At 39.5% G+C, this 18847-nt stretch overlaps 1 protein-coding gene across 4 annotated transcripts in view; it reads left to right on the top strand.

Annotated features, from left to right (window-relative positions):
- The window catches only part of cep97 (centrosomal protein 97), a 92080-nt gene that overhangs the window by 56240 nt on the left and 16993 nt on the right, over positions 1 to 18847 (top strand). For all 4 annotated transcript variants that reach the window (XM_059968554.1, XM_059968556.1, XM_059968552.1 and 1 more), the window contains exons 7-8: positions 8449 to 8613; positions 12131 to 12264. In XM_059968554.1, coding sequence (XP_059824537.1) covers positions 8449 to 8613; positions 12131 to 12264 — 299 coding nt within the window. The remainder of the gene's footprint in view (positions 1 to 8448; positions 8614 to 12130; positions 12265 to 18847) is intronic.

Raw genomic sequence — 18847 nt, 5'->3', positions numbered from 1 at the left:
ACAGTGAACCCCCAGATACATACTCAGTTACCACTTTAATAGGTACTTTCTGTACTGAATAAAGTGGCCACAGAGTTTATGTTTGTGGTCTTCTGCTGCTGTAGCCCATCCACTTCAAGGTTTGATGAGTCATGCATTCAGAGATATTCTTCTGCACACCACTGTTGTATTTGAGTTACTGTTCCCTTCCTGTCAGCTTGAACCAGTTTGCCCAGTCTCCTCTGACCTCTCATGTTAACAAAGCACTTTCGTCCACAAAACTGTAGGTCACTGGATTATTTTTGTTTTTTTAACAGCATTTGCTGTAAAAATCAGCAGTTTGTGAGTGAAAATCACACCAGTTTTTGAGATATTCAAACCACCCCATCTGGCACCAACAATCATATGATGTTCAAAGTCAGTTTGATTACATTTCTTCTTCATTTTGCTGGTTGGTCTGAAACACAACTGAACTTCTTGACAATGTATGCATGCTTTTATGCATTGAGTTCCTGCCACTTGATTGACTGATTAGATATTTGCATTAATGAGCAAGTGTTCCTAATGAAGTGGCCACTGAATGTCTTTTTTAAAAAACATTTTGTTTTAAAGATTTTGACTCATTTCAAAATGAGAACCATCAAATTCATTATTTATGAGCATTGTTAGTGTAAGGTAGAGCTAAAGTCTGGAATAGATTTATATCAAAGGCTATAGTTGTTCCGATCCTGTTGACCTTGCAAAGTCCTCATAAATATCAACTACTCTGTTACTAAGTTGAGTAACAGCCTAACATGGTTGTTGTTGTGACAGACAAGGTGCTGGTCTCTTCCATTGTAATCCTTGGGAACATTATGTCTCTGCTAAAGTTTGCAGCACAGTAGTTTTTAGGTGGAAAGGAGCAGTCCTTGGAGCCCTAGTCATATGAAGTCTCATAATTGAAGTTCAGCTAATCACTGAACATTTTCCCCCAAATGAAGAATCAGTGTTCCTCCAATTCAGAAGAAGCACTGAAAGTAACAGGGCACAAAATATATTCTAGCTGGGAACTTCAATGTCTGCCTCCAAGAATGGGGGCCCATTGTAACTCTTTAACCAACTTTACTGAAATCCATTTAACAGGTTAAATGAAAATGAAGAAGACTTCTATGTAATTGGCATTGCTGAATTATTAATACATTTATAATTTCATAGTTACATTTATCTTCTGGTATGAATGCAAGTATACTTATCTTGTATATGAATGGGACCAAAGGATGAAGAGAAATCTTCAAAAGGAAGTGTATCACGTTAAAATGGGCTTTGAGTGCTCCTTGGTACATTTGCCTAGTTATGTTTTGTAACCCCAGAAACGAATGGAAACAGAAACATGGGAGCTGAGAGATGTGTGCCTACTTCGTTTTATTTTGACACAGCGTAATGACATATGCCATTCATATACTTGTATATAACCTGTAATGAATTATGTAAAAAAAAAATGCTTAATCAAATAATATATTTACAATATTCCTCAAATATTACTGAAATATTAAATACTCTACACTCCTCCCTGTGTAGCTATAAACACCCACTCAATATAGAATCCACAGCATAGTAAATTTTAAGTTGTCCCATTCAGGCCTACAGATTTAACATTGTGAAGGATTCTTTACTCTTCAGGAGTAACATCTTTCTGACAAGTGGGGGTCATTCTGCTTGGCAGGTGAAACTTGTGGCTGTGAAACAACCTCTGGTTCTGGGTCTTCCTCCATGATGGTTGTAGGAATTGACTCTGGGACTGTAGGAAGTGGTTCTGACAGCTCTGGACACCTTTCTTCTCTAACAATTGACTCTGCCCTCCTCAACTGATTGATGTGTCTGATGTCATCTGGAGAAGACGCAATCTTCATTGTGTGGGAGAGTGGTCCAGTTCTGTCAATCTTTCCAAGTACCTATTTTTGATTACTTCAGTAGTCCCTTGCCAGAACCGCTTGTCCAGGAGTGAAACATGGAACCTCCTTGTTTGAGAAGCCTTCAATTTGTCTCAGTTGCTTGTCCTGCATACTCCTTCTGAGACTAGGTTTCAGCAAATCCAAGTGTAAGCACAAGTGACAACCCAGGAACAACATAGCTGGTGAGTTGTTGGTTTTAGAGTGTGCTGAATTGCGATATGCAAGGAAATTGGCAAGCTTCTGATTCCGTGTTAGTGTAGTCTGTTCTGCTGTTATTGCTTGCAGTATGTTCTTTAGACTCTGGACACATCTTTCCCACCAAGCCATTTGTAGCAGAGTGGTACAGTGTGGCTATAATATGTCTTATTCCATTCATTTTCAGGAATGACTGAAACCATTTTGCATTGAACTGTAGTCTACTGTCACTGACTAAGTGTTCTGGGATGCAAATCCGGAAGAAGAGGCTTCTCAACACATCAACAGTGGTGGCTATCAGAAACAGTTCTGGCCACTTTGTAGCTGTATCCACTACAACTAAGACATTTGTGCCCATGAGTGGTCTGGCAAAATCCACATGAATCCTCTGCTTGGGGAATGCAGGCTATTCCCAGGAATGGAGAAGTGCTGCTTTTTGACATCTTCTTGACATACTGGCATCCCGAACAGTGTATGGAAAGCTGCTTGATCTGCTACTCTATCCCAGCCACCAGGCAAAGCTATGAGCCAACACTTTCATTTTGACCATTCCTAGATGACCACCAACACTTTAACGCTCAGCTTGGGGATAGCACAACACTTTTCAATCCCTACATAACAAAATCTCCATCAAAGGCAAGTTCATCCTGGCACTGGTAAAAATGGGGGTCTGGAATTTCTGCTGCACTTTCCAGCCATTTTGGGTTGACTGTGTGGAGTCTTTTTTTTGATTTCCCTTTGGGTCATCTCTGCTGTAAGAGGGAGACTTTTGATTTTTATTAGGGAGAATGCATCAAGAGGAGGGTCCACTTTTGTAAATTGTTCAGGTATTTCCCTTGCCAAAGGTTAATGGGACAACCCATTAGAATTTCCATGATCAGTTGTCCTCTTGAATTCAATCTTGTAAATATGTACTCCAAGAAAACAGATCCCATCTCTGCAATTGTGCTACTGCTGTTAGTGGACTACCAGTCTGTTGATTGAAGATAGACATGAGTGGTTGATGATTAGTAACAAGTACTTGTTGAAACACTTTGCACCCCAAACCAGACTCATGGCCCCTCTGTCAATCTGTCTATATTTTTTTCTCTGCATTGTCAAGAGAACATTATGCAAAATCTATAGGTAAGTTTCACCAAGCGACATAGATCAAAATGTGTGATTACAGTGTCTAATGTCACAATTTCCTTTGTTTTTTGGAAAACCACCTCACACAGCTTTGTCCATTGCCATTTCTTCCCAATCTATAGTAATGAGTTCAAGAGGTGCAGCACAGTAGTCAAGTTTGACAGGAGCCTGTTATTGTAATTGAGAAATCCCAAAAAGGACTGCAACTTTGACAATTCCTTTGGCCTTGGGGCATTCACTACTGCTTGAATTTTTTCAGCACACTTGTGTAATCCTTGTGCATTAATCGTAGGACCACAGTAAGTGATGCTTGGTTTAAATGATTAACACTTTAAGCATTGTGCCCTGATCCCATAATCTTCTAATCATTTTTATACTGTCTTGAGATTTTGGAAATGTTCTTTGTCATCCTCACTGGTAGTAATGATGCCATCCAGGAAAACACTGAGTGCCTGAGCAGCCTTGCAGCACCTGGTCCATGGCTTTCTGCTGGAGTACAGGTGCAGATGCTATTCCAGAAATAAGCCTGTTATAGCCATAAAGCCCTTTGTAAGTGTTTATAGTTTATACACTTTGGACTTTTCTTCCATGTCCTTCAGTAGGTAGGCCTCAGCTAAGTCCACTTTGCTGAAATGTTTGCATCCAGAAAGGTTTGCAAAGATATGCTCTATCCTGGGCAGAGAGTATTACTTTGCTTTTAGTACTAGGTTGATGGTGACCTTAAAATCACCACAGATCTTGACAGACCCATTCTTCTTGGCTACTGGGAGCACTGGGTTTGACTCAACTATGGAAAGAATTCCTTTAGCTTCCGCATGTGAACCTAGCTCACTGGCTGCTTTATCACAGGTGTTATAAGGAACTGAATGGGATTTGTAAAACTTTAGTGTGGCAGTTTCATTTAATATTATTTTACCTTAATATGTTTGAGTGTTCTACTGCCATCCTTGAACACAGCTGTGGCGTCATCCAGCACCTTTTTTAATTTGCTTTCAGTTGACTCTGTTGCAGGGTATGTGCCATGCAAATGGTGGATGGATCTCCAATCGTGGTTCAACAATGCTTGCTCTCCTGTTTTTACCACATACCATTGTGGCTTGTTGGTTGTTGTATTTCTCTGTAATGGTCGTTATTCTGATAGGAGTTATCTTTTTTCCAGGTTAAGTCTCAGTTAGGTATTTGCAGGCTTCAGTTCAGTATCTTTGAAATGCCATTCAAACATGTGTGGAATGACTGAATTAGCTGAGTGAGTGTTGAATTCCATTTTAATTCATTTGCCATTTGCTTCTCATGTAAGTAATTTTGCTTGGTTTTTGTAAGTTTTCACATTGTAATGTAGTGGTCCTCAACCACTGGGCCGCAAAGCATGTGCTACCAGGCCGCGAGGAAACAATATGATTTGGCAATATGAAATGTTATGAGTCAGCTGCACCTTTCCTCATTCCCTGTCATGCCCACTGTTGAACTTGTACGCACGCGAGGTCATTACGTACGCGAAGTCATTACCTACGTGAGGTCATAAGTTGCCTAAACGTAGTGATACCCTCACGCCAGGGATCACTGGTTGGCCTCAGGTAACCGGCCGCCTCATGCAGCCGGCGAGAAGTGCCGTTGATACCGGCCTGGAGCGCGGACAGATGGGCACCACCTCTGAACCTGTTTAGCACACCGAATGTTTGTGGGGAACCAGGTGCTGAAGTATTTGCAGACGACCTAATTTGGGCTCAGGGTTTCATAAGTAGCAGTGCAGCTATCTTGCTGTGATCCACTGAAATTCGTCACTCGAGCCAAACTTCTGTTGGCCAATAGATCCTACCTACCTACAAGGAGGGCAGGCACATGCCCTATCCCACTCCTCACTCAGTCAGTTGCTCTCTCTGGACTGTGACTGCTGTGGCCCTGGTACGGGGACCTCCAGCCCTTACCTTGTCCTCTCACTGGTGTGTTGCAATAATTTTATCTGTTCATATGAGGAAAATATGCATTGTATATTTCCAGACGTTACTTAAAATGTTATGGTGCTGTTGTCTTATAAGTGAGTTATAATTGACTTATCACTATATTCATGCAAGGAAAATGTGTGCTGTGTGTTTAATATTAAATTTATTAAGTAAACCCTTTTGGAAACAAAATTGAGTATTAGCAACTTATAAGTGACTTGTAGTTGACTTATCTATATTCCGATCATGACTAGCACCCCCCCCCCCCCCCCAGTTGACCGGTCCACAAGAATATTGTCATTATTAAACCGGTCCGCGGTGCAAAAAAGGTTGGTGACCCCTGTTGTTAAGCTCAGGCTTCCGAATCCTGTATTGTTCTCATTGTTTGATTTTTTTTTCATCAATAGCATGCTCTTTTTGAAACTACAAGTTAACTTTTTCTTTTTCTCTCTCCTGTGAAGTCCATTTATTTTTGTCTGGCTGACATATTTTTTGTATGTGTCATACTTTGTTGCATTTTCTGCAAGTTTTGTTTTTAAAACTGCATTGGTCTGGTGTATGTGAGCCCCTGCCACAATGGTAATACAGTTGTTCAGCTAGGCAAGTTTCTGTTTAGATGTTGCAATTTTGCTCACACTTTAATTCCTGACTGCAACTTACTTGCGTCTATCACTGCTGTTTCCATTGATACAGCAATTTTAACTGCTCTTTTAAATATGGGTTTGTAGCGGTGTGCTACACGCAGCGCTAAAATTACGACACGGAGTCGGTAACTGCAGTTGCAGGAAAAAAAACTTTATTCGAAATCCTCAGCCTCATTTTTAAGCCTCCCTCAACCTGCCCCCCGTGGCGCAGAGGCTCCAAAGCTCTGTGCTCGCAAACCCTCGTAGGCTATCTAATTGTGAGCCGGTTCGGATGTGCCAGGAAATGGGTCGCCACAGGTTGTGCTTCAGTTGAGAGCCATTTTTGAATGCTTGTGAGATTCCACAAACTAATTCTGTCAATGCATCATTAAGCCCATCACTGAACTGACAATGCTCAGACAATTTCTTCGATTCAGCCACATGAGCTGAAATGGACTCCTCTTCTTTTTGACTCCGCTTATGAAACCTAAAGTGTTCTGCAATCAACAATGGTTTTTGTTCTAAATGTTCCTGCATTTGTTCACGATGTCAGCAAGCTCATTTCGGCTGGAGCAATTAAACTTCTAAGCAAACTATATGCTCTGCTACCAATTGCACTCAGCAAAACTAGCATTCATCAGCCGTTCCACTTGCTTTAAAATACTGCTCAATTTCTTCAGATACATATCCCAGTTATTTGTTGTGCAATCAAACGTGTCTTTCTTTCCGATGTAGCTAGCCTTTTCAGCTTTTTATTTATGATAATTATCAGTTGCTACTCTTTGTTTATGAGCCCATGAATTTTGTCCATTTTCTGCTTTAAAAAAAAATCCTACAGTCTCTGACCCTTGGTGAAGAAAAAAGTGTTATGGTTTTGTTTTTAAATTCAAATGTCTCTCCTCTTGCAATGGAAAAGATACACTGCACTTCAATAGTTAGGTAACCGTCTTAGCTTCATTTTAAAACTTACAAAACATAGCACTGCTGGCAAGTAACTCCAGAAAATAATTGGAAAAAAAACAAACACGGGAGCCGGGAGATGAGAGCCTACTTCATTTTACTTTAGTGAGGCACACACATGTGACATGGTGGTGTAATGATGTATGCCATTCATGGTTTTTTACATATAAACCTGTAATGAATTATGTAAACAAACAAAGAATGTTCAATCACACAATATATTTACAATATTATTCAAATATTACAGAAATATTAAATACGCTACAGATGTCTTCTAAACATTCTTCCATGTACACAAATCAGAATCTGGTTTATTATCACCAGCATTATGTTGTGAAATTTGTTAACTTTGTGGCAGCAGTACAAGGCAATACATGATAAATATAGGAAAAAAACTATTACAGTAAGTATATATAAATAAATTGTATATGTTTTGCATTATTTAAATAGTTAAATTAAAATTAGTAGTGCAAAACAGAAATTAAAGCAGCAGTGAGATGGTGTTCATGGATTCAAGGTCTGTTTTAAAAAAAATTGTATGGCAGAGGGGATGGAACTGTCACTGAGTGTATGCCTTCAGGCTTCCATATTTCCTTTCTGATGAGAATAACAATGAGAAAAAGCCATTTCCTGTGTAGTGGGCATCCTTAATGATGGACACCACCTTTCTTGACGCACCACTCCTTGAAGATGTCTTGGACACTAGGGAGGCTAGTAATTTAGTAATTTTACAACTTTCTGTAGCTTACTTTGATCCTGTACGGTGCCCCCCCCCCCCCCCCACCTACCCATACCAGACGGTGATGCAGCCAGTCAGATTGCTCTCCTGTAGAAGTTTTCAAGTGTTTTAGGTGACAAACCAAATTTCCTCAGACTCCTAATGAAATATAGTCGCTGCCCTGTTGCCTTTTGTAGCTGCATCAATATGTTGGAACCGGCTTAGGTCCACAGAGATATTTACACCCAAGAACTTGAAATTGCTCACTCTCTTCACATATGATCCTTCTATGAGAATTGGTTAGTATTCCCTCGTCTTACCCTTTCCCACAATCTGCTCTTTGGTCTTACTAATGTTGAGTGCAAGGTTGTTTCTATGACACTACTTAACTAGCTGATTTATCTCGCTCTGTATGCCCTCTTGTCACTATCTGAGATTCTGCCCATAATAGTTGTATCATCAGCAAATTTATAGATGGCATTTGAGCTGTGCCTAGCCACACAGTCATGGTGTAGAGAGAGTAGAGCAGTGGTACGCCAGTGTTGATTGTCAGTGAGGTGGATATTTTCAGGTGATAGTAGACTGGAGGAATACTACAAAATATTGCAGATGAGGGTAACTGGGAATATAAAAATTCTTAATGCTACTATTCCTGAAAAAAGTTTAGAATTAACTTTTGTTTTAATTTTTCTGAGTTGTCACTGAGAAGGCCATTTATTGGTCCAACCCTCATTGATCAATGGAATGATGCCAGATAATTTTGAAGATTGTGTCATATCCTATTATTGTTGCTGTCTGTTTGTTATCCATAGGATTGAAACATGGGCTATTAGCTATTTTTCTTTAAGTTTTGCAAGAGGTAAAATAGTTTGTTCAGTTAGCTGTAACTTGTTGAAGACTTTGCAGTTTCAAAATCTAACAATATGATTAATAGTGTATCAATATGCTCTATTAACCTATTTTGTTTGTTTTAGCCTCAAAGCAGAGTGGCTATACAGTCAAGGGAAAGGTCGATCATTTCGACCAGGCCAACATGTGCAGCTAGTCCAATATTTGGCTTCGGTTTGTCCTCTCTCATCAACTCCAGCACTGCAATCTGCAGAGGATGCTAAACTTGAAAAAATTCTTAATAAGCAGAGGTAAATAAAACAATATCTGTGGTAGATTATCATAGTTCTAAAATGGATAAATACAAAAATTATATGGCAAAATTTTAAATGTTCTCCTTTTTCCAGATGGGGATACTTTTGCATGTTGAATTAGTATTAATGAAGGTCTTTTAATGAATTTTCATATAGCCACACAGAAGCAAAAAACTGCCCCAGAATTTAATGGCTAACTTAATATGGAGAAAGCAATCGTTGTGTAGATACCAGCTTTCAAACAAGGACCAGAAGCCTTTGAAGATTTTAAAGGATGTGCAGGGAGTTTTGAAATTCTATTATTCTGCTTGTATATATTTCAAGTTATTCTATTTGTTTCCCCTCATACAAACCTGAAACATGGAGCTTCATTCTCCTGGCTAGCTTATTGTTTAGACTGAATCTGACATGGCATATCCTCTATCTCCTGTTTGATCTTAAAGAAACTTCATACTCCACTGACTTTAAGACAGCCTTGTCAATCTGTAGCCTCCACAATCTCTTGTTTTCGTCTGCCTTTCACGGGAATACTTGTTTCAGTCTCTTGAAGCCTGGCTAATCCAGTTGTTTCACAAATACAGATTTCATCTTCCATATGGTTTATTATAATTGATTGCAATTTAACATGCTGTGTCCTCCCTACACAAGGTTCTGCCCCTTATTATCATTGGTTGTAACTTTGAAATGGAAATTGCAAGTTTCCTATTACTTGGGAGAGAAAACAAATAATATAGTTTTAAATGTCTAAAGCTAAAGACGTATTTTGCTACAAATTTCCTTGGGCATTGTATACAAATGGATGTTATAAATAGATGATGAAAATAATCATTTTAAATCCCCGTGCAGCTCAAGTAATACTACAAACGTATAAGACTTAGGTATAGAATTAGGCCATTCAGCCCATAAGGTCTGCTCTGCTATTCCAACATTGATGACTTATTATTCCCCTCAACCCCTTCTCCTGTCTTAATGCTGTAATCTTTGATACCCTTACTAATCAAGAACCTATTGATCTCTGCTTTAAATATATGCAATGACTTGGCCCTCACAGCTGCTTGTGGGTAATGAATCTGTGGCAATGAATTCCAGAGGTACACTACATTCTGGTTAAAGAAGTTTATTCTCATTTCTGTTCTGAAGGGATATCTTTCTATTCTGAGTCTGTACCCTCTGGTCCTAGACTCTCCCACTATAGGAAACATCCTCTCATATCTATGCCTTTCAATATTCTATGCACTTCAGTGAGATTCCTCCTCCCCCACCCCCCCCAGCTTCTAAACTCTAGCGTGAGCAAGCCCAGAGCCATTATTCTTGTGAACCTCTTCTAGACCCTCTCCAATGGCAGCATATCCTTTCTTAGATAAGAGGCCCAAAACCGCTTAGAATACTCCGGTAGTTCTGACTAATGCCTAATAAAGCTTTAGCATTCTATCCTTGTTCTTTTTATTCTAGTCCTCTTAAAATGATGCTGACATTGCATTTGCTATCCTTACCATTGATTTAACCTGCAAATTAGCCTTCAGGGAATTCTGCATGAGGACTCAGAAGTCTCTTTTGAACCTCTGATTTCTGAACTTGTTCTCAGTTTAGAAAATAATCTACACCTTTATTCCTCCTATCGAAGTGTGTGACCATACACTTCCTTGCACTCTATTCTAACTACTACTTCTTTGCCCATTTTTCCAATCTGTTTAAGATCTCCTGCTTCCTCAACACAACCTGTCCCTCCACCTATCTTTGTATTGTACGTAAACTTGACCACAAAGTTATCAAATCGTCATCCAGATCATTGACATAACAAGAAAAGAAGTGATCCTAATACCAAACCAGATGGAACACCACTATCACCAGTAGCCAATCAAAAAAGGCTCCCTTTATTCCCACACGTTGCCTTCTGCCAGTCAGCCAATTTTCTATCCATTCAGTTATCTTTTGTGTAATGTTATGGGCTTTTATCTTGTTAAGTAGCTTCAGATGCTGCAGCTTGCAACAAGCCTTCTGAAAATCCAAGTAGACAATATCCACTGACTCTCCTGTCTTTCCTGTTTCTTACTTCCTCAAAGTATACCAACGGATTTGTCAGGCAAGATATTTCCTTAAAGAAACCATGCTGACTTCAGACTATTTGATTGTGTGCTGCCAAGTACCCTGAAACCTCATCCTTAATAATGGACTCACATCTTACCAAGGACTGAAATCAGGCTGACTTGGCATATCATTTCCTGTCTCTTGCCTCCCTCACTTCTTAAAAAGTGGAGTGACATTTTAATTTTCCAGTCCTCTGGAACCATTCCAGAATCCAGTGATTTTTGAAATTTCACCACTAACACGTTTGTAATCTCTTCAACTACATTGTTCAGAATCCTGGGGTGTAGTTATATGGTTCAGGTTACTTATCTATGTTTAGCCCTTTCATCTTCTCAAACACATTCACCTTAGTATAGTGACTACACTCACTTTTCCCCCCAAAGCACTTAAATTTCTGGCATACTACTGGTGCCATACACAGTGAAGACTGATGCAAAATACGTTGAGTTTGTCCACCATTTCTTTGTCCCCAATTGGCACCTCTCCTGCATTGTTTTCTAGCGGTCCAATATCCTCTTGAATGGCAAAAACTTTTGCTATCTTTTATACTGTATTATCGTCTAGTGTATTACTCTCCTTATTGCTTTTTGTTAGTTGCCTTCTATTGGTTTTTAAAGGCTTCCCAATGCTCTAGCTTCCCACTATTTTTTGATATTTTTAATGCCCTCTCTTTAGCTTTTATGTTGTCTTTGATTTCTTTGTCAGCCACAGTTCCTTCATTCTCCTTTTACTGTACTACTTCTTTGGGATGAATCTGTTCTGCACCTTCTGCATTGCTCCCAGAAACTCCACCCATTGTTATGCTGCTATCATCCTTGCTAGTGTTCCCTTCCAATCAACTTTGGCCAGCTCTTCTCTCAGTCCTCTGTACGCCACTGTAATACTGATACATCTGATTTTTAACTTCTTCCTTTCAAACTGCAGGGTTAATTCTCATATTATGATCACTGTTTCCTAAGGATTAATTTACCTAAAGCTCCCTTATCAAATCTGATTCATTACACAACACACTATGCAGAATTGCCTTTCTCCTACTGCGCTCAATCGCAAACTACTCTTAAAAAGCCATCTTGTAGGCATTCTACGAATTCCCTCTCTTGAAATCTAGCACCAATCTGATTTTCCCAATCTACCTGCATGTTAAAATCCCCTATGACCTTGATAACATGATCCTTTTTACATGTCATTCCTATCTCCTGTTGTACTTTGTATCTCACTATTCCCCATTCAAAATTAAATCCTTAAAATTATACTTATATGAACATTTTTCGACTTCAATAAATGGTTTGAACATTGAACATTAAAACATATATTCAGTCAATATATTCCATAGAATTATGGAGCAATTGCTACTACCTTTCTAAACAAATTGCATTTTAGATTTAACTTAGTAGCTAATATTATACTGCTTTTTGTCTGGCACCAGGCTTCACCAACTAGAATTGATGGAAAAGTTCCAGAACAACAACCATATTCCATGTTCAAGTCCCAATTTGGAGCTGTCATTGTCAGGCGAAAATGGCAGTCCAACACAAAGTCACTCTGTCTGTAACGTGAAAGGTAGGGAGAATGCAGGAACTACAAAGTATTTTGATTCCAGTGATTTGATGGTATAAAATGCATACCATGCATTCAAAAATCATTCAATCTATTTATTATAAGGTGGTAATTTTGTCTTTTAAATGTGGTTATTTGACAACTTGTAAGATACTGGCACTTATTTGAAAAATCTGCACATAGTTTTAAAGATTTAATATTAAATGGAGAAGCAAAACAATATTTTGTAGCAATCAGTTTGACTAACTTCATATTTTTTAAAAAAGGTTTTACATATCAGAAGACCTCTAACATGTAGTAATCAGAAATTCAGGGACATGAAGTTGGGGCAAATAGATGAACAGATGGCAGTTCTGTAAATGTATAAAATTATAGATTGGAATAGAAAGAATATATCTGAAGGTTAGAGGAGGGTAGATAACAATGTTCATATTTTATTATGATTTGGATTCCTATTTGACTTGCCCATGGAAGATGCATTTGTTGCCTATACTGGGAGGAATGAGCATTACATAGGATATTGTTTTCATTAAAATTATCTTGACAAGAAGGATGCCTCCATATGATTAAAGTGTCATTGAGAAACATTCTCACTGCAGATGTTACCTGACTTGAGCATTTCCAGCATTTTGTTTTTATTTTTCTCCAGATAATATGGCACTCTGTTAAATTCAATGGATTTAAATCAGATGTAGCAGCATAAACTCGGCCATTGTGAAATGTTAAAGGATATCAACAGCTGCAAAATTATATCCCACTCTCTGTAACCTCATCTCCCTCCTCTGCCATTATCATCAAATGAAGAGATCAGTATTGGTTCAGTGAGGATTATTGAAGAATGAGCTGGATGCAGTTAGATTTCAGGGGGGATAGAGATGAGCAATGCCATATAATGGAATATAATGTGGAAAATGTGAGGTCATCTACTGTAAAAAATTTAGAAAGTAGAGTTTTTTAAAATGAGAGGTGAAATGTAATCGTGTTTGGAGGGATATGGAAGTTCTTGTAGAAGAATCACTGAAAATTAATATTGACTCGAAGTAATTTGGAAGGCAAATAGTATATTAATCTTTATTGAAAGAGGACTTGAGTACATAGAGCCTTGGTGAAACTTTTCCTAAAATACTATTTACAGGTTGGTGGAAAAGATTCCAAGATATTTTTAATGCCACATTTTTTGTGTGTGGAGAGGAGATAATGTCCTTTCTTTTTTTTTATTGGTTTTTTAATACATTTTACAAATTAAACAACCCCAAATCAAAATTAGGAACATTAATATAGTGCAAAATTAAGCGTACAATGACAATATGATACAAAAAAAGTGAATTTAAAAAAAAAGGACCTAAATTGAAGACAAGTAAACTTAGTATCCTCCCCAAACCCCACAACACAAAAAAAAACTCCAGACCAACCACAACACAATATAGAGAATATAAGTCAGGACAATCAAACTCCCAGATTGTGAATACACTTAGCAACAGAGGATAATAATGCCTACTACCAGAAAAAAAAGGGAGCTGAAAGCAAGGGACCAAAAAGAAAAAAACCCTAGTCAAAAGGAAGGTTATGAAAGTACTCGATAAAAGGTCCCCAGAGCTTATGGAACTTTAAATCCGAATTAAGAACTGAGTAATGAATTTTTTCGAGGTCCAAGCAGGCCATAATGTCATTAAGCCATTGAGCATGAGTGGGCAGGGCAACATCTCTCCATTTAAGGAGGATCAAGCGTCTAGCCAGGAGAGAGGCAAAGGATAATATTCGGCATTTGGTTGGACTCAGACGTAAATCTGTCTCGCCCCAGAAACCGAACAAAGCGATTAAGGGGTTTGGTTCTAGGTGTTGATTCAGAATATATGATAACATAGTGAAGACATCTTTCCAAAATTTCTCCAAGCTAGGACAGAACCAGTACATATGAATGAGAGAGGCCTCGCCCCTCTTGCATTTATCACAAAGCGGACTAATGTTAGGGTAGAATCGAGATAGTTTAGATTTAGACATATGGACTCTATGAACAATCTTGAACTGTAAAAGGCAATGGCGAGCACAAAGAGAGGTTGAGTTAACCGATTTGAGAATCGAGTCCCAACTCTCATCAGATAAGGAGGTATTTAAATCCTGCTCCCATGCCATTTTAATTTTATCTACAGGGGCCCGTCGTAAGGCTGCTAATTTATCTCGAATAATTGATATTAAACCTTTACCTAGTGGATTAATGGAAAGAAATAAGTCCATAGCATTTTTCGCAGGCATTTCAGGAAAGTTAGGAATTAAAGGAGCAATAAAGTGGTCCTTTCGACTAACACTTTGGGAATATCTGGTCCAAGATGGTCTAAAGTGGAGGAAGAGTATTTTGAATGGTATTGACAGCCTCAAATCTATGCATCAGGTGCGCACAGAAAGGCTTTCAGACATTTCTTGCCGCACCTGCAGAAGAATCTACAGTTACCACATTTTCGGTTGCCTTGGGTCTCACAAAATCAGACTGAAAATAAGTGGCCCTCAATCCTGGTAAGCTAAAGAAGAATAAGAGACAAGGGTGATGAATAGTTATAGGGCATCAGATTGGTAACTATCAAATGTTAAGATGAATATCAAAAGTTTAATGTATTAAGATAATGATTGCATTTGAAACCCCAGGTTTCCTTGGCTGCGTAAGTTTAGGGAAGACGACCTCTGGCCCCCAAACTCGTGAGATTGAGGTGCTCTTCCAGTCCAAACCCCTGTTGTGTGAATGCTGTGTAACTTGCTACCATTACAAATTAGTGCCATGAAATAACAGTACGCTGCAAACAATTAAGATTATATTTATGAACCTTAGTTTGACTAAAGGGATAGAAAAGAACAAAAAAAGGGGCCCATTTTAATGAAACAGTCAAATGTGCACAAGTTGGAGCTCTAAGTTTCTCCATAGTCACTGATCCTTAATTGATCTCGCCCCTAGCTTCGTCAAATCACAGTCCTGCTCCAGGTCGAATCCTACGACCTCTTCTCTCCTGTGTCTTCCCTCTTCACCTCCTCTCAAATAAAAACCCAAAATCCGATCTCAGTGGTCCTCACCAGAGAAACCTCCCCTTAATTTGACCATCCTAATTGGATGACACACATTTCTCCTCATCTCTCATCTTCAACAATAACCTAAACAAACTGAAAACAGACTAGACTGCTCTTACAGAACTGCTAAATGAAATACGTACAGCAGGACAGTAAAAATATGAACCAGGGCGTTACACATAACTGGAAGTCAAGTTTATTGTCATTTAACTATGTACACGTACATATATTATATAACATATATATTAAAAAAAAACAAGACAATGTTGCTTTGAACCAGGGTGTAAAGCTTAACACATAACTTATGAAGGTACAGATAAAATCTACAGATGAAACACACATAAATAACGAACTAGAGTGCATTAATTATAAATATTGGAAGCTGTGGAACAGATTTACCAGTGACACTTTGCAATCAATGGGGCTGGGAGTTCAGAAGCCTAATTGCCTGGGGAAGAACTGTTTTTTATCCTAACCGTTCTTGTTTTATTGCATCATAATCTGTTTGATGGTAGAAAGTCAAAAAGGATACTGGATGGGTGGGATCCGTAATATTACTGTGGGCCCTGTGTATGCAGTGCTCCTGATAAATGTCCCTAGTGGTTGGTAGGGAGACCCCAATGATTCTCTCAGCTGTTCTCACAGTCCTTTGTAGGGACTAATGTTCCAATGCTTGTCTGCTCCCTTACTAAATGGAGATGCAACTTGTCCAGATGCTCTCAATGGTGCTCCTGTAAAACACAGTTAAGCTGGGGGAGGGGAGCCTTGGTTGCCTCAATCTTTTTAGGAAGTGCTTTCTTGTTCAGGGAGGTGATATTAAGAGACGAGGTGAGGTCATTCATGATGTGAACTTTCAGGAACTCGGTGAACTTTCAGGAACTTGGTGCACTTAACTCTCTCTACAGGGGAACCATGTAGTCACAGAGAGGGGTGGTTTGTCTGTGCCTTTCTGAAGTCCACAATGATTTCCTTTGCATTCTCTATGTTCAGGCTAGATTGTTCTTCTCTCAACAATGCACCAGTGCTCTATTTCCTATCTATACTCTGTCTCATCATCATTCTTGATAAGGTCAACAACTGTTGTGTCATTCTCAAATTTTACACAATTTGAGCTGGATCCTGTGACACAGTCATGCATCAGCAGTGAGAACAGCAGCGGGCTGAGCACACAGCTTTGGGAGGGTGTCAATGCTCAATGTGATGGGATGAGAGATGTTGCTGCCCACACGGACTGACTGTGGCCTTACTGTTAGGAAGTCCAGTATCAAATTGCCGAGGGCGATGTTGAGACACAGCGAAGACAGTTTCCCCACCACTGGTGTATGGTGGTGTTGAATGTTGAACTGGAGACTATAAACAGCAGTCTGGCATATGAGACCCCATTTTCTAGGTGAGACAGGACAAAGTAGTGGGACAGTGGATTGATTTGAGCAATAAGTGAACTGGAAAGGATTCAGTGTAGCCAGGAGGAAGGCTTTAATGTGATCCATGACCAGCCGCTCAAAGCATTTCTTAATGGTTGATGTTAATCCTGTTACATACTCGTGACACATGACAGTGGAGCCCTTGTCATGTGACTGGGGTTGAAACTGTACTGGACTTGAGGTGATGGTCTTGTGATGGTGGTGACGTCATTTTCCCGCCAGTAGAGATCATGTGACGGGTTTTTTTTACAGGTTATAAAAGGTAGACCCCACCCTGTGAGGAGGGGCAGTTCGTGGCTGGATTTGCCAGGTTGACTTCATGCCACTGCGCGTTTGAAGTGATGACGCAGTTTAGCTGAAGGATGAAGTTTTTAATTAATGCTAAAGTTTAAAAGGTCATTGCCAGCAGGTTCTTTATGATTCTGTTAGTTCGAAATTAGTGGAGAGTGAAGATTGGAAGTTGGAAGCTAAAGATCGAGGAGAATCGCTTTCTACGGTGAAACGGGGGCGACCTTTGTTTGATCCTTATTTGGAAGGATTTCGTTGACTATCTTCGTGTTAATCCCTAGGTTTAACTAGAAAGGATTGAAGGTAGTGGTGAAGGAAAGGTCAGTGCCTTTAAGCCGTTCTGTTTCGTGAATTCTTCGTGGGAAGTTCGACGTCGGGGATCGAAGCAAGCGACGTGAAAGAGAACCTAAATTGTCTTATAAAGTCTCTCCTTTTAAATGGACTGTGAGCATATCGAACTTTTGGCAATACCACTTTAAAGAACTGTTTTTGCAATATCACTTTAAGAACTGTTTGGGCTGCCGCTCAGCAGCTGTTTCCGGTTACGGTAGTGTTTGTTTACTTTTGGGGGGTTTGTTTTCTGTGTTTAATAAACGTGTTGTTTGTTATAAGAAACCCTTGCCGAACTCATATATTTATTGTTGCCTGAATACGTAATAATCCCACTGGATAATTGTTATTTAGGCAGATAACTGTTGCTGCCTTTGGCACTGGAATGATGGTTGCCACCTTGAAAAGTGAGTGGATAATGGGTGTTCTAGGGAGATATTGAATATATCCGTCAGCACCTCTGTCAGCTGGCCTGCACAGTCTTTTAGAACCCGACCTGGTATATTATCGGGCAGCTTTGCGTGGGTTGACTCTGGCTAGGGTCTTCCTCACCTCAACTTCAGCCGGTCAGAATCTCTGCTCCCCTGGTGCCTTCCTTGCCAGCACTTTGTTCTGTACATCTAACCGGACATAGTGGACACTCAGCCTTTCAGCGAGTGAAACATCCTGGTCACTGGCGTGCTTAGTAGACTTGTAGTCTGTAATCCTCTGAATTCCCTGCATCTCCCAGTCCAAAAGCAGCATCACGATCCCTCAGCCATGCACGGATTCCTGCAGTAAGCCATGGTTTCTGATTTGCCCTCACCCGTGTGTTCTTCATGATGCTAACATCCTCAGTACACTTCTCTGTGTAGCTGGTCACAGAATCCACATATTCCTTGATTTTAACAAGGTTGCCATAGGTAACAGCCTCCTTGAATATTCTCCAGTTGATATTATCGAAGCAGTCCTGCAGTGCAGAGACTGCACCCTCAGGTCAGGTTTTCACCACCTGTAGAACTAGTTTGACCCATTTGACCACTGGTTTGTGTGCTGGAATTAACATTATTGGTAAGTGATCTGAGAGTTCAATGTGAAGTTGAGAGACTGCTTCATAGGCACCTGGTATGTTAGTGTAAACCAGGTCTAGCTTATTTTCTCCCCTGGTAGCAAAATCAACATGCTGGTGGAATTTAGGCAGAACTGTCTAGGTTTGCATGGTTGAAATCACTTGCAATAATGCAGATACCATCGGGGTGTTTAGTTTGAAAGTCACTGAGATGAAAGGAAATTACTTGTACTACTGTATTTCTGGTTTCAGAAATGGGAAAAAATCCACTTATTTCTGATCACAGCCATTAACTTAAACATGTACTTCCACCATCTCCATTCTGCTCTGTGAAAGCAACCTCGCACAAGGTATTCATATGTATTCTCCAATGTAAGTGATGAGTAATTAATGCAATTTTGGGTGCAGTAGGAAGAATAGTGCAAACAAATGACTGTAACTT

The sequence above is a fragment of the Hypanus sabinus genome, chromosome 4 (assembly GCF_030144855.1).
Source record: "Hypanus sabinus isolate sHypSab1 chromosome 4, sHypSab1.hap1, whole genome shotgun sequence".
NCBI classification, from domain to species: domain Eukaryota; kingdom Metazoa; phylum Chordata; class Chondrichthyes; order Myliobatiformes; family Dasyatidae; genus Hypanus; species Hypanus sabinus.
The sequence above is the reverse complement of the archived record's forward strand: the minus strand, read 5'-3'. Positions and strand labels throughout refer to the sequence as shown.